At 53.0% G+C, this 13595-nt stretch overlaps 1 protein-coding gene across 1 annotated transcript; it reads right to left on the bottom strand.

The window, feature by feature from the left end:
- Positions 1 to 61: 61 nt before the first annotated feature.
- On the bottom strand, positions 62 to 10778 carry TACR2 (tachykinin receptor 2). The gene is given in 5 exon segments (XM_007121033.4): positions 62 to 1141; positions 4054 to 4252; positions 4856 to 5006; positions 8293 to 8500; positions 10399 to 10778. Coding segments are annotated over 5 exon segments (1155 nt in total). The 3' UTR covers positions 62 to 924.
- Between the last annotated feature and the right edge of the window lie 2817 nt (positions 10779 to 13595).

The following is a 13595-nucleotide window of genomic DNA, read 5'->3' as shown; positions in this document are numbered from 1 at the left end:
GGGCCTCCCTCTGTTGTGGCCTCTCCCGTTGCGGAGCACAGGCTCCGGACGCGCAGGCTCAGCGGCCATGGCTCACGGGCCCAGCCGCTCCGCTGCATGTGGGATCCTCCCGGACCGGGGCGCGAACCCGGTTCCCCTGCATCGGCAGGCGGACGCGCAACCACTGCGCCACCAGGGAAGCCCCGTGAGGCTCCTTTTAACCGCCATCTACACTAGGGTGGATCTGGGTTCTTAGATGCTAAGGCAGAGAAGCCCTGGATTGGCTCACAGGTTAGAGGCTTTGCAAAACAAGAAGCTTCTTTCCTTGTGTTTTAGCCTAATAATAGGTCAGTGTCACGGTTGGGTGCTGCTGACAAGTGTGTTTTGTTTGGTTTATGCAACATTTATAAAAAACGTGAGCTCAATTTAACAAACCTGGAAGTTTCACAAATTTGGATTTCTGGCTTCTCTTGAAAGGTTTGGAGGATCTGGAAACAATGGGCTCCCAGACACATGGCAGCATCTGTCCAGAGCTGATCGGCTGTTGTCCCTTTTAGATTCCTGTGCTCTCCAGTTTGCCACAGTCCCCACCCTTCCTTTTGCCCCAACACTGGAAGTCACTTAGCTTTTATCATTATATCTACAGTTTTTCTTTTATACTGGATTCGGTTTACTCATGTTGTATGCCCCAGGGAGGCATTCGAGCTTGCAACTCCTGGATTAGATAAGTGTTAGCTCACACTGTCTTCTTTGACTTATTGGATCCCCTGAAGCACTGTCAGAGGGCTGGCTGGGAGAGTCAGCACCCATTGCAGAGTTCCTGGCCCCAGCTTGTTTTTCCATTGATGTACTGAAGGGTGAGGCATGGGCCAAACATTCCGATGTCCTCTCAACTGGCTACTTCTCCAGGGTGCTAAGCCTCCCCCTGCAGCCAGGCACAAGGGTTCAGGGGTCAGTAGACACTTCAGCTTGCAGACTTCCAGCCTGCCCATTGGCAGCCCCAGAGGGGGCCACATCCCCAGCCATGAACAAAGTCTCTTTAGTGTGACACCTGTTGACCCTTGTGGAAAGGGATGAGGTGTGAGTCAGCTCAATCTTGTCCTCCTCAGTTGGTGTGACCCATGGGCAGCAACGGTAAGCAAGCCGGAATCCAGAGTGAAACCTGGGGGATGGAGGGTCATCTTGAGCAACGGAGTGAGGGCGACAGTTATGGGAACTGTCCTGTGGCTGCTGCCACCTGCAGGAGCCGATCTCTCCTCCAGAGGGAAGTCGCTGCCTCGCTCCTAAGAGCTCAGGGTCTCTGGGGAGACACGTTCTTTAGTGGATTTGGTTTTTGGAAACAACCAGAAGTAATCTGGAGCTAAGTCCAAGGACTGAAGTGAGCCAAATGAGACCCTTTGTTATTACAAACAACAACAAAAAAAACAAGTACAGTCATAAAGACACAATAGATTTTCTTGTTCGATTTGTTAATTGGCTTCTAAAGGAGGATGCAAAGAGGAGTCTTAAAAACTTGGGGCTTTGGCAATGTTGGGTAGAATACGGATGCTCCCCCAAGGGGACAGCTTTGAAAGAAAATATACACATGGAACTACTAAGTTTTAGTACATTTGCTTAAAAAATAAACAACTTTCCCCAAGGCAGCAAAGAGGGTCCACCTGTAAATTGGAGATCAGAGGAAGCAGAGAGTGACTGGAAGAAATGAGAAAGAGCTGGCAGAAAGAGGGCACTGGTCTGTCAGGGGCAGAAACAGATGAAACCCTGTGTGATGCTGAGGGAGGGAAAGAACTATACGGTCTGTTCCCAGGAGACGCAGGGTTCCGAGTTTCAGAAGAGAAGGCCTGATTTTGGTTCCTCCCCCTGTAGCTCTGAAGGTTCCGTGGTGCAGCCCAAGAAATGCCTTTATTATGGGAGCTTCATGGCCTCTGCCCACACTCAGCATGTCCCAACCCGAGCTCCCCATCCTCTTCCCCCCACAACCCCCCAGTCGTCCTCATCTCAGTTCCTGAAAACTGACCACTCTGTCCTTCCACTAGTTCAGGCCAGGAACCTGGGGTCATCCTTGACTCCCTCTCCATCAAATTCTCTTGGCTCTACCTTAGCAATCTCCGGACTCTGACCGCTTCTCACATGTCTAAACCCACCATCTCTCACCTGGATTATTGCACCTGCCTAACCATCTGCCTGCCTCCCCCACCTTGCCCCTCTGTGGTCCAGTTCCAACACAGCTGCGAGACTGATTCTTTTAAAAGGGAATCAGAGCATGTGTTTCCCCCGCTCAGAACACTGCAGGGCTCCTCATGTCAGACAACCAGCCCAAGTCCTTACCTTGACCACAGGGCCTTTGCCTTGGCTGTTCCCTCTGCTTGGAATTCTTGTCCAGACACCTACAGGGCCCACTCAATCCTCAAGTCTTTGCTCAAAAGACCCCTTAGTAAAGCCTACCCTGACCATCCTGTAAAGTCGCAACCCTTATGCCCATTACTTCCCCCAGCACTTCCTGTCCTCTCTTACCCAGCTCTAGTTTTTCTTTCTTCTATAGGATTTATCACCTAATACACAATGTATATTTACTCATTACATCTGCTTATTGTCTATGTCCACCTCCCCACTAGAGGGTCAGCTCCCCGAGGATAGGGATCACTGTTTTTGTTCACCGGAGTATCCCAAGGGCCTGGAACAGTGCCGGGCACACAGAGCCACTGGTGAACATTTTGCGGAAGAATGAAAATTCCCCCAGGAACACCAGTCTTCAGAGCTAGTGTCATCAAATACTGAATGATTCAGAAGTTGTAAAGCCCTGGGGTGTTCAGACTCCCAGGGACTGTGTCTTTGGGTAGCGGGAGAGTGACCAATGCACAGACCCAGAAGGCTGGGAGCCCCTCCCTGATGTGACAGTCCCTGTCTCCAAGTTCTCACTCCTGCAACTGCATGCAAGAGAAATGTGTGATGCGGGGATGAGATTATAGGCCTTGGAGACACATGGAATTCCTGCTGTATGAGTTTAGGAGAGTCTTCCTTTTGGAGGCTCAGTTTCCTCATCTGTAAAATGGGGATAACACCTCCCTCTCATTATATACTTGCCTCTCAGGAGACAATGGAGGGTACTGGCAGCCACTAAACAGTCAAAAAAAAAAAAATTACAGTCTCTTACTTCCTTCTGGCCTGCCCCGGGTGGGATGTCTGAGCAACAAAGATCCTACTGGCATTATGAGTGGCCTGGACATGTGGGCAGGGAGGTGATAAAAGATGCCCAGGGCCAACCTCACCCACATCATTGCTTCGTTAAGGCCAGGACTCAGTGTCCACCTCTCATCTCTTACCTGGCTCCACCGTCAAGGCTTTCTGAGGCTGAACGACTTGCTCTGCAAGCAGGACTCCTGGGCTGGGGCTCCTGCCTGGCCCAGCACCTCCTCACCTGTGCAAGTGCCCCTGAGCAAATGCCAGCCCCTCTCTGGGACTACACTTCTCTAGAAGTACAAGGGTTGGGGGGAAGTGAGAACTTGGCTCCTTCCTTTCTGGCAGTCTCTGCCAAGGTCACTTCCTAGCTGCCCTGAAAGCCCCTTCTGTGATCTTCCAGGGAGCAAGCTGCTCCCCCTCTAGTCTTGGCCCCGGGCCTCAGGTTGAGTGCTTCGTTCTGCTGCGGTTGGCGCTGTTCTCCTCGCCCAGGGACAGTCCTCAGTTCTTCCTCAGTGTAGGAAGCTCTTAAAACCATCAGTCCCTCCCTCCTTTACCTGGCTCCTTCCTTCCGTCCTCTCTGGCTGTCCTTCTTCCTCTCTCCCCCTCCCTCCATCTCTCTGTCCCTCCCTCCTTTCTTCTCCTTGTCCCAGATGCAGCCTCCAGAAGAAAGAGCAGGAACAGGCAGACGTGAGAGCTGTGGCCTGGGCAATGGACTAAAGCTTTGGGGAGGAGGTGGGGCTCGAGCTAGGCCTGGACCCAAGGGAGGATTGTGCTGGGGGCTCCCTGGGAGGATGGTAATCCCATGGTGGCGGGGATGGACGGGCACAGGCTCAAGCTGTGCAGGGGAGTCCAGATGGAGCCAGGCTGTGGAGAGGGGCTGGGGTGAGGGCTCACCTGTGGTTGAGGCAGCAATAAATGATGGGATTGTACATGGTGGAGCTCATGGCCAGCCAGAAGAGCACCAGGTAGACCTGCTGGATGAACTTGTGGCAGTGGATGTCCTCCTGGAAGCTGCCCAGGATGAAGTAGAGGTGGTAGGGCAGCCAGCAGATGGCAAATGTCACCACCAGCAGCACCATGGTTTTCACAAACTGATCCAGGTAAGACTCAGGTCACTCCTCAGCCTGGAAGCCCCAAGCCCCATTTTTCCCGAGGGGAAGCACGAGGCACCTCTCATGCCAGCCTGAGAAGCCCTCAGTAAGCAGGCCCTGTCTACCTCCACAGGCTCAGGCCCCTAGAGCTTCTGCTACCCAGACACTCCTGGGCCTTCCACCTCGGGGCTTTTGCTCAGGCTGGTCTCTCTGTCCACACTGCTGTCTTTCCTTTGAAGTCCTCACTCCTCAAAGCCCAGCTCGGTGGCCACCTCCTCTAAAAGGCGTCTTGGATCCCTCTTAGAGCAGAGCAGCTCCCCTCCCTGGAGCGTGGATGAGCTCTCGTTCCTAACCCCATCCTTAGAGGAGACCATGCCAGCTACGGGTTCCGAGGTCTCCCTCTCCCTGCAATCTGTGTCTGCCACAGCCCAAAGACCAAAGCAAGTCCGCCCGCCCGGGAAGAAGGAATGAATGTTCTGGCCAGGGGCTTGGGACAAGGGCAAGTTACAGGTGGAGTCTATCCTCCGCGGCGCCCTCTAGGGGACGTGCCCGGAATGGCTGATCCCGAGGCGGGGCCAAACTTCCGGCCCCGCCCCCGGAGTTCATCTTCTTGGCCTGCAGGTGGCGCAAGTTGGCGCCATGCACCTCGTACTCTGGGACAGTGCGTCTCCAGAGCGTGAGACCGATGACACTGTAGGCGACGAACATCACCACGAGAGGCAGGAAGTAAATGAGGGCGATCACAGCGAGGTGGTACTTGGTAGGAGAGTCAAGGGCCTGGGCACGGGGCGACCTGGGGGCGACTCCAGCATCCGCCAGCACTCAATCCCCAGGACCTTGCTGACGCCCCTGAGCTGTCCCTGGTGGGCTACCCTGGGCCACCTCCCAAGGCCTTGGTTTGAAAAAAAAAAAAAAAAAAAAAGAGTTAAAAAAAAAAGAAGGGCAGACTGGCTAGCACATGTGCCCAATGAGAGTTTCCCCTGCCACAAAAGGGACAACTGTGTTAGCTCTGAGTCCTTCTAAGTGACAGACAAGTTACCAAACAAGGAAATAAATAGGAACGAAAAAGTTAACCAAGTAATACATTTGTTTAAAATTTAAAATGCCGTTAAGCACAAGGGAGGAAGTAAAATTATGTATCTCACCCCCACCACTGTTAATGGTTTGGAATATTTCTTCCAGAATCATGTAATGTATGTGTATATGTATATCTTCTATATCTGCAACTGTCTGTCTAGATAGATTTCCTAGAGTTGATATGGTTCTATCCTGCACCAACATCCCTAGCAGGGAAGGGGGCAGTGGAGACAGGACACACCGTATGTGCTAGTGGCGCATCTCTTCCTGACCATGAGCCTTTGGTTGGGAACATGGCTCACATCAGCAGATACTCTTTCACACCACCTGTGAGCAAGTGGCCTGGAACACCATTGATGGCGCTCACCCAGTCCCTGTGGAGGACACCCGGGGCTGTGTTGAGGCCTTCTCATTTCCTTTTGGAAAGATGCATGCTGCCCATTCTGGTTTCTGAGCGATGCTGTAGCCTCTCTCTGACAAGGCCCAAGCAGGAGCATCCGGTGAATGGACCCAAGACCCCTGGCCCTGTCATGTGACCTTTTTCTAGGAGAAGAGAGGTGTACCCAAGCCCCTCCTTTCCTCCCCGTGTGCCAGGCTTGCTGGGTCCCTTTCAAGAGGTACTGACCCCTGGAGGGAGGGGAGTAGGTGGCTCCAGCAAATGTCTTCCCTAAAGCCTGAGTTTCGAATTCGGCTTGCTTGCTCCTTTGGCAAGCATGCTAATTACAAAAGGTTTGGGGGCTCCTAGACTCCCTGATCATCATCTGTCCTACTGTGGAGCAGGTGAGGGCGGAGGAGCAGCCAGGTGCCAGGCCCTTGTACCTTACCTTCATTGTGAGGTCACAGAGTGTCTGAGATAAATAGACCTTGCTGATGCAGGGCCACCTGTCTCAGCATCCAGAGCGGGAAAATGAGGCTCAGAGAGGCACAGGAAGTCGGTGTCCTGTGAAACAGCTCTATACGGACTTAACACACAAATGATTTCCCTTCCACTGAGGGTCAGCCCTGTGGAGTCAGAAGAACTGGGTTCTTGACTAGCCTCTAATTTAAAGCATGACCTTGGGCAACTCAGATCTCTCCCTCAGTCTGTTTCCCCATTTGTAAAACAAGGAGTTAATCTCTACCATCCTTCCCAAGGATGAGTGATGGCCTTTCTGTTGCCTCATTCTTTCTTGGGTCGGTTCAGGATAGGAATTCACTCTGGGCTAGGTTCCCACACAGAAGGGAGAGCCAAGGAGCTTTGGGAACCATCTTCTAGGGCCTGCCAGAATCTCATAGCCTGGACTGCCTTTTTTGTATTTTGATTTGGGGAGCGTATGTGCATTTTCCTAGATTCCTACACACACAGGATGTGAGCCTGTATGGATGGAGCCTCCAGTCTAAATCTCAGAAGCTCCCCAAGCCAAGAACAAATAATGTATTCTCACACACGAGAAACCAGGCTTTCCCCCAAATCCTCTCAGAATTCGAAGTAGCACCAAAGTACAGGCTTCCTAGCCCACCTCTGCCCTCCTGTTTTCCCCTGTTGCCTGAATCAGAGTCGGAAATCACCATCCCCAGAAAGGTGGTGGTTGGTACCCTAAATTCTTACTCGTCCCCACCTCAGAGAGAAAAGCTCACCGTTAAGGTGGAGAAACACCGCTCCGCAGTGGCCGGTCAGGAAACGCTCTGCTCTCCGCCCCTTCCCAAAGCCAAGAAGCGGGGCGGGTCCCTACGTGGACTCCGCCCTTGGAGCCGTGAGTCCTGAGAACGTGAGCTACGGAATGAGGGCAGAGACCCAGGGCAGCAGTTTCCCGGGAAACTCAGCAGTTGCCAGGAACAGGCTTCTCAGAGGAATGGCGCGTTCCCCGAAGGCCGCAGCGTGGCGCTCTTCTGGCTGGTGCTCGGGACGGGAGGAGACCAGGTAGGGACGGGCGTTGGGGGAGGAGTGTTAAAGGAGGCGGGGGAAGGAGTTGAGTTGTCGCTGTCATCTGGCGGCTCTGGGCTCAGAGCGTGCACATCCTCATGCTTGGGGCAGTTGGGCTTTTCTTGGACTAAATCTGCCAGGTTTGTTTTCGTTTGTTCCCCGTTTCAACTAACACCTACTGGGCGCCGGTTCTGTGCCAGGCACCGTGCTAAGTTGCGTCAGGTACATTTTCTCTTCTGTGTTCACAACAACCCCTGAGCAAGGTTCTCTTACTAATCCCCTTAAAGAGAGAAGGAGCCAAAGGGTCAGAGAGGTTAACTGACTACAAAGGGTCCCCCGGCTAGCAGGGGACAGCGGAGGACTCCAACTCGACTACTGTTTCCAGAACCTCAACCAATTCTTTATCCTCTACTACCAACCCCCGCCGTGCTTGGGGATGACAAAGCCACACCCGCCGTGAGAACTGGGCAAACTGACTCCCAGAAAGGGAGAGGACTTACCCAGGGTCACATAGCAGCTGCACCACGCCTGAGTTCTGTTTTCTCCCCCCATCCCCCAGCCCCCGGTGCCTGCCTCAGCTCAAGTCCACTCCAGGCTCCTCCTGAAAACATCCCAGGCTCTGGCACCTGCCCTTTCTTTCTGTCTCGGTACCCTGACATGTCCCTTATTTAAGTAAGAGTGGTGAGGAGATTGGGCTCTGAACCAGGACTGCCTGGATTTAAATCTTCGATTTACCACTTACTAGCTGTGTGGTCTTAGGCACATTACTTAGGTTTTTTTTAGTGCCTCCGTTTCCTCATCTGAAAAATGGGAATAATAGTACATACATACCCATATTGTTAGGAGAATCCAGTGGGTTCATATATGTAAAGTACTTAGACCAAACCTGACATTTAGTAAGTGCTAAGTGTTACTTTTAGTTGTTACTGTACTCACATAATCCCCAGTTCACTCACAGACACATGTGCACACCCATGCATACACACTGCACACGTGTACGTGCACATATGTGCGTGCACACACACACATGCATGCGCGCACACACACACCATGCTCCCCCACCCCCAGGCCTTACAAAAGGTGCATCTTGCCGCCGCTGTCTTCGGGCCAGGCCACCACGCACTTGGTGGCACCCCGATCCATGGTGATGGTGGAGTAGAAGCACTGGGGGAAGGCGAGGGCCAGGGCCACCAGCCAGATGCCAGCAATTACTGCTCTGATGCTGGGGGCCGAGAGCCATGGCTGGAAGGGGTGGACGATGGCCATGTACCTGTGAGCAGAGGGTGCCCTCCCATCAGATCAGTCCAGATCCGCTAGTCCCATTCCTCACACCCTGGCTGACGACCTACAGAGAGCTAGCTGGGCTGGTGCTCTCCCACACAGCCATGTGGAACACTAGCGCCCTAAACGGCAGCCCACCCCACCCCGTTCCACCACATGGCCTCCCTCTGAGTGCGGATGTGCTCTCGGATGGCCACAAGAGAGCAGTGTGGCCACACCGGCAGTCCATCTGGGGCCTCGTCCTGAAGCTCAGCCCTGCCGAGTTTCCCAGCCACACAGCCTGTCTTCTGTTCAGAAACCTTAACAGAGCCCAACGGTCTCCTGGACAAAGCCCAAAGCAGCTGCCCACCAGCTTTCTGCAGTGGAGGAACTGCTCTACATATGCCGAAACGGCTTTGGTCCTAGATGACCCCCGGGCCTTCCTCCCTGGGATTAATCTGAACCTTGAGACCAGGCCAGAACAATAGGACGCAGCTCAAATCCCACTCACACAATAAAGCTGATCCTGACACCCTGTCTAACACTACAACCTGCCCTACCCCAGCACACATACCCTAGTGCCTCGGATTCCCTTCCCCCTTCCTGATATTTTTCCATAGTGCTCATGACCTCAAAATACAACATATAATTTATTTAGTCTTGTGTTTATTATTTAAATTCTCACTAGGGCAGGCATCTTTTTTTTTAAATAACTTTTATTGTGTATTTTACTCCTACTGTTATTTTTTAAAAATTTATTTATTTTTGGCTGTGTTGGGTCCTCGCCTCTGTTCGAGGGCTTTCTCTAGTTGCGGCAAGCGGGGGCCACTCTTCATCATGTTGCGCGGGCCTCTCACTGTCGTGGCCTCTCTTGTTGCGGAGCACAGGCTCCAGACGCGCAGGCTCGGTAGCTGTGGCTCACGGGCCCAGTTGCTCCGCGGCATGTGGGATCTTCCCAGACCAGGGCTCGAACCCGTATCCTCTGCATCGGCAGGCAGATTCTCAACCACTGCGCCACCAGGGAAGCCCCCAGGGCAGGCATCTTTATCTGTTTCTTCCCCCAATGCCCAGAACAGTATCTGTACATAGTAGGCATTGAACATAAGAATGAATGAAGAAATGAATGGACAAGTCACCATTATTACCATCCTGACCTGAGCCACCATCCTTCCTCACCTGGGTTATTATTCAGTGTCCTCCTGCCTGGTCTCCTGGCCCCCACCCTGCCCTCTACAGTCCGTACTACCCACCCTCCACCCAGCCTTTAAAATGGAAGTTCCATGAGACCATGATTTCGGGGCTCTTTTCCCACTGGTGTTTATTCCCCAGTGCCTGAAACAGTGCCTCAAATACCCGAGTGAATGAAAAGAAAGTCTTAGGGGACTTTCAGATCTGCCGACTGATCACTCCTCCAACCCTCCACCCCTCCACCCCTCCTGCCCCCACCCCATCCCCGTCAGAACGTCACAGTCTGCAGCCCCAGATAGCAGCATCAGGGAAGTAATTGGCCCCATCTTAATTATATAGTAACTGCATGCAGTGTTAAAATTTCTCCTCATATAATATATCTAGGAATAGGATGACAATATAAGCAATTTCCTTTCAGTAAAACAAAGATCAACTCCAGAGAAGAACACTTCAGAAGGTCCCTAAAACACCGTTGGTCTTCCCCTGTAGCCTTGAACAGCCATCTAGTGCAAAGTTCTTCCTTGTGTCTAACCTTAACCTTACTTGCTTCGGTTCCACAGTCCCCTGTCTTCCAGATGCATAGTTTAGGATCATGATCAGGTTAGGAGGCAGTTAATTCACTGGGTTCTACCCTTAACTTGCTGTGTGACTGTGGGCAAGTTACCAGCCCTGTGTGAACCCAGAAAAGCGAGCCGACGCCCCGCAGCTGCCCCCTCTTGCCTGTCAGCGGTGACGGCGGTCATGGAGTAGATGCTGACAAACATGGCTGTGATGGGGAAGAGGTTCTGCAAGTAGCAGAAGGCACGGCCAGAGTACCAGATGTTGTGGCTGGCGTAGATGAGGTTGAAGGCGGCCATGCAGAGGTCGGCCAGGGCCATGTTGACAATGAAGTAGTTGGTGACCGTGCGCATCCTCCAATGGGCCAGGATGATCCAGATAACCGCAGCATTGGCCACCACAGCCACCAGCACCAGGGCCAGGTGGGCTGCTGCCCACAATGCCAGATGCCAGCCAGGCATGGAGAAGGCTGTGATGCCCGTGGTGTTGCTCTCAAGGCCAGATGAGATGTTGGTGTCGGTCACCATGGCACAGGCTCCCATAGCTGCCTCTGGGTCTGGGACGACAGTCTAGCTCCTTGGCTCCTTCCAGGCCCTGGTGCCCTGCCGGATATGCTGTAGAAGACTAATCCTCTTTGGTGCATGAGTATGGGGGAGCGAGGGGAGCACTCCTGTGCAAAGCCAGGCACATCTGGGGAGCCGGGGGGCTTTCAGATCTGATGAGATCTAATGAGATAACGTACGTAAAGTCTGTTTAGCACAGGAGCTGGCAGGTAAAAAAACATGACAAGGAGTTGTAGCCCTGTGGGAGGCCCCCAGACAGCTCAGGGCTCTGCTGGCCGAGGCAGAACGCAAAGCATTTCTAACACGTTCTCAGGTGATTCTGGTGCTGCTGGTCCAGGGACCTCACTTTGAGAACCACTGTCTTAGGACAAGGGCAGGGCTCGCTGCCTCTTCTGTGAGCTCCAGAAAACCCCGAGGGGCTGCCCACAGACTCTACTCTTGGTCATTGACTGTGTGCATGTGTGTCGGGTGCTGCCTGAAGCTGCAATGCTGTGTCTGAGTGATTGTGTGTGTGACAGACGTGTGTAAGCACACACACACTCGTGCACCTGTGCACACCTGTGGGTGTGTGGATCCTCAAGGCCGGTGAGGCTCAGAAGGGCAGGGCGTGTCCCTCATTAAAGCCGAAGAGGGCTTCTCAGTCACCAGCATTGGTGGCCCTGCTGGGCTGCTGTGCTAAGTGTGTGCTTGGGCTCCTGGGAAGCCGTCCCCGTTACTTGAGGAGGGGCTGCTTGCAGGGGCCCCTGCTCCTCCCGTGGGTATGTGCACCGTGGGGCCCTGGGCCTCCTCTCGCCCAGAGTCAGCTTCAGACACAACTGGCTCCAGCCCTGGCCAGGCCGTGGTGCAGAGGCCTGTTCCTCGTGTGGATCGGGCCACCAGCCTCTGTTTGCATGTCTGCCCTTTGCTGAAGGGCCTCTGCCTTTGATGCCTTTTGGTAGCAGCGGTAGCCACTCAACTTTAGGGCTTGTTTGTCTCATGCTCTCCTGACCAGGGTTTTGGAGGTAGAATGTATAGAAATAAGGACATAACCGCAGGGCAGTCTTCTCTGTTTGCGGTTCTGCCTCCTACTCCAGGCAGCCAGAATTTGTTGAGTTTCAGGTGCCAGCACAGTGCAGGGCTGGGACACCCAAGACTGTGTCACCTGCCCTAGAAGCCCCAAATAGCACCCTTTCTTTCTCCCCCCCAGCGTCCCACCACCTCCACTGTGTATGTGAGGATTATGTTTTGGAGCTGTGGAATCTAAGAGTTTTATTTCTCCCTTCAATCATGTGCTCTTGCGGCTTTCCAACTATGTGCTTGTGGCCTCCGTGGAAGGAGAGGGTGGGGGCCGCCCCGCCCTTGACAAAGGGTTTACCAATCAGCCTTGCCGCTCAGAGCTGGCCTGCTGAGTTCATTGCTAAACAATGTCCTTGAAGGCTGCTCTTTGTCAAAACAGAAAAACATTCTAAATTCCTTTAGCTCCTATGGACACGGCAAGACTCCAGTTTGCTCTTCGAGCATGTATGTGGGAAGTTCCCTCCGCCAGGAAGTGGAGGAAGGCTGCCCGTGGGTTCTGGCTGGATGGGCTGAGGTGATGGCGCAGGTTGGGTACCCTTGGGAGATGACTCTGGTTCAGACTTTAGAGTGCAGGATGTTTATTAAGGAGCACATGGGATCAACCCCTGGGGAAGGGAGGGGAAAGAAGCAGGTGTGGGCGGAAGAGGAAGTTGAGTGGTGATGGTGAGACAGCGGCCTTGGACAGCCCCGGGTTGAGTCACTCTGAGCTAGAATGTCCTGTTAGAGTTACCCTCATGGTTTGTGCTATTGTGGTCTTGAAGCGAGCATCCTGAAGACAAGAGTCGGAAGTGATTTGTGTTTCAGGGAGTTTGGAGGAATGAGGGAGGGAGAGAAAAGGAGCTAAGTTAAGATTTAGCCCTGCTGAATCTTAACTTAAAGATTAAATCTTAAATCTAAGTTAAGATTTAGCCCAACGCTTCCCGGAGCCCCTTTTCTCTCCCTTCCCTCACCCCTGCTGCAGGGATGAGGGAAGGGAGAGAAAAGGGGCTCCGGGAAGCGCTGTGGCCTGGGTGCCCCCCAGCAGTGTCCCAGAGATGCCTTTGGAAGTCTCCTGACCGTGTCTCTGGCTGGCCTTGGGCCCTTGGTCCTGGCTTCGGCGGGTCACATGCAGCTGTGGGTCATCTAGTCACCACGAAGTTCACAGGGCTGTGGGCAAAAGGATGATGGGGACAATGCACTGAGCTTTTTATTCCGGTAAATGAATCCCGTTTGAAGGCTCAGCCTTCAATCTGAGACTACGCCCTTCTTACTTTTGGGGTTAAAGTGTCCTTCCTTTCATGAAATAATGGTGATGGCAGATGGTAGCTGTGTTCCTGGTTTTTCTTTTTCTCTAATATTTCTTACTCAGTGGAATAACATTCTGGCGAGCTGTGTGGTTCCCTCAATTAGGTTTCTGATATTTTATTGGTCTATGAAATTCAGAGACTCAGGAGCCCTGATCTAGTGCCTCATTTGGAGAAGAGAGGGGGAGCCCCCGAGAGGGGAAGGCTTGCCCTGGGTCCTCTGGCCCTTGAGGGGGGCCGCTTCCTGAGGGCTTCCCTCGTCCTGCACTGGCCTGTCTGCCTCTGCTTGCTTGAGGTCCATCAAAGCCACCTCCCGGTTACTTCCCTGTCACACAGGCAGGGAGCTCCCCAGGGCCTGGATTGTGTCTTATTTATGTCTGGTGTCTAGGAGAGTAGTCAGCTTATCAGGTGCACTATAAATGTTGATTGAATGCAAATGATGAATAAAATTTAAAAT

Source organism: Physeter macrocephalus, chromosome 20 (genome assembly GCF_002837175.3).
Source record: "Physeter macrocephalus isolate SW-GA chromosome 20, ASM283717v5, whole genome shotgun sequence".
Classification (NCBI taxonomy): Eukaryota; Metazoa; Chordata; class Mammalia; order Artiodactyla; family Physeteridae; genus Physeter; species Physeter macrocephalus.
This window is presented reverse-complemented; position numbering and strand designations above follow the sequence as displayed.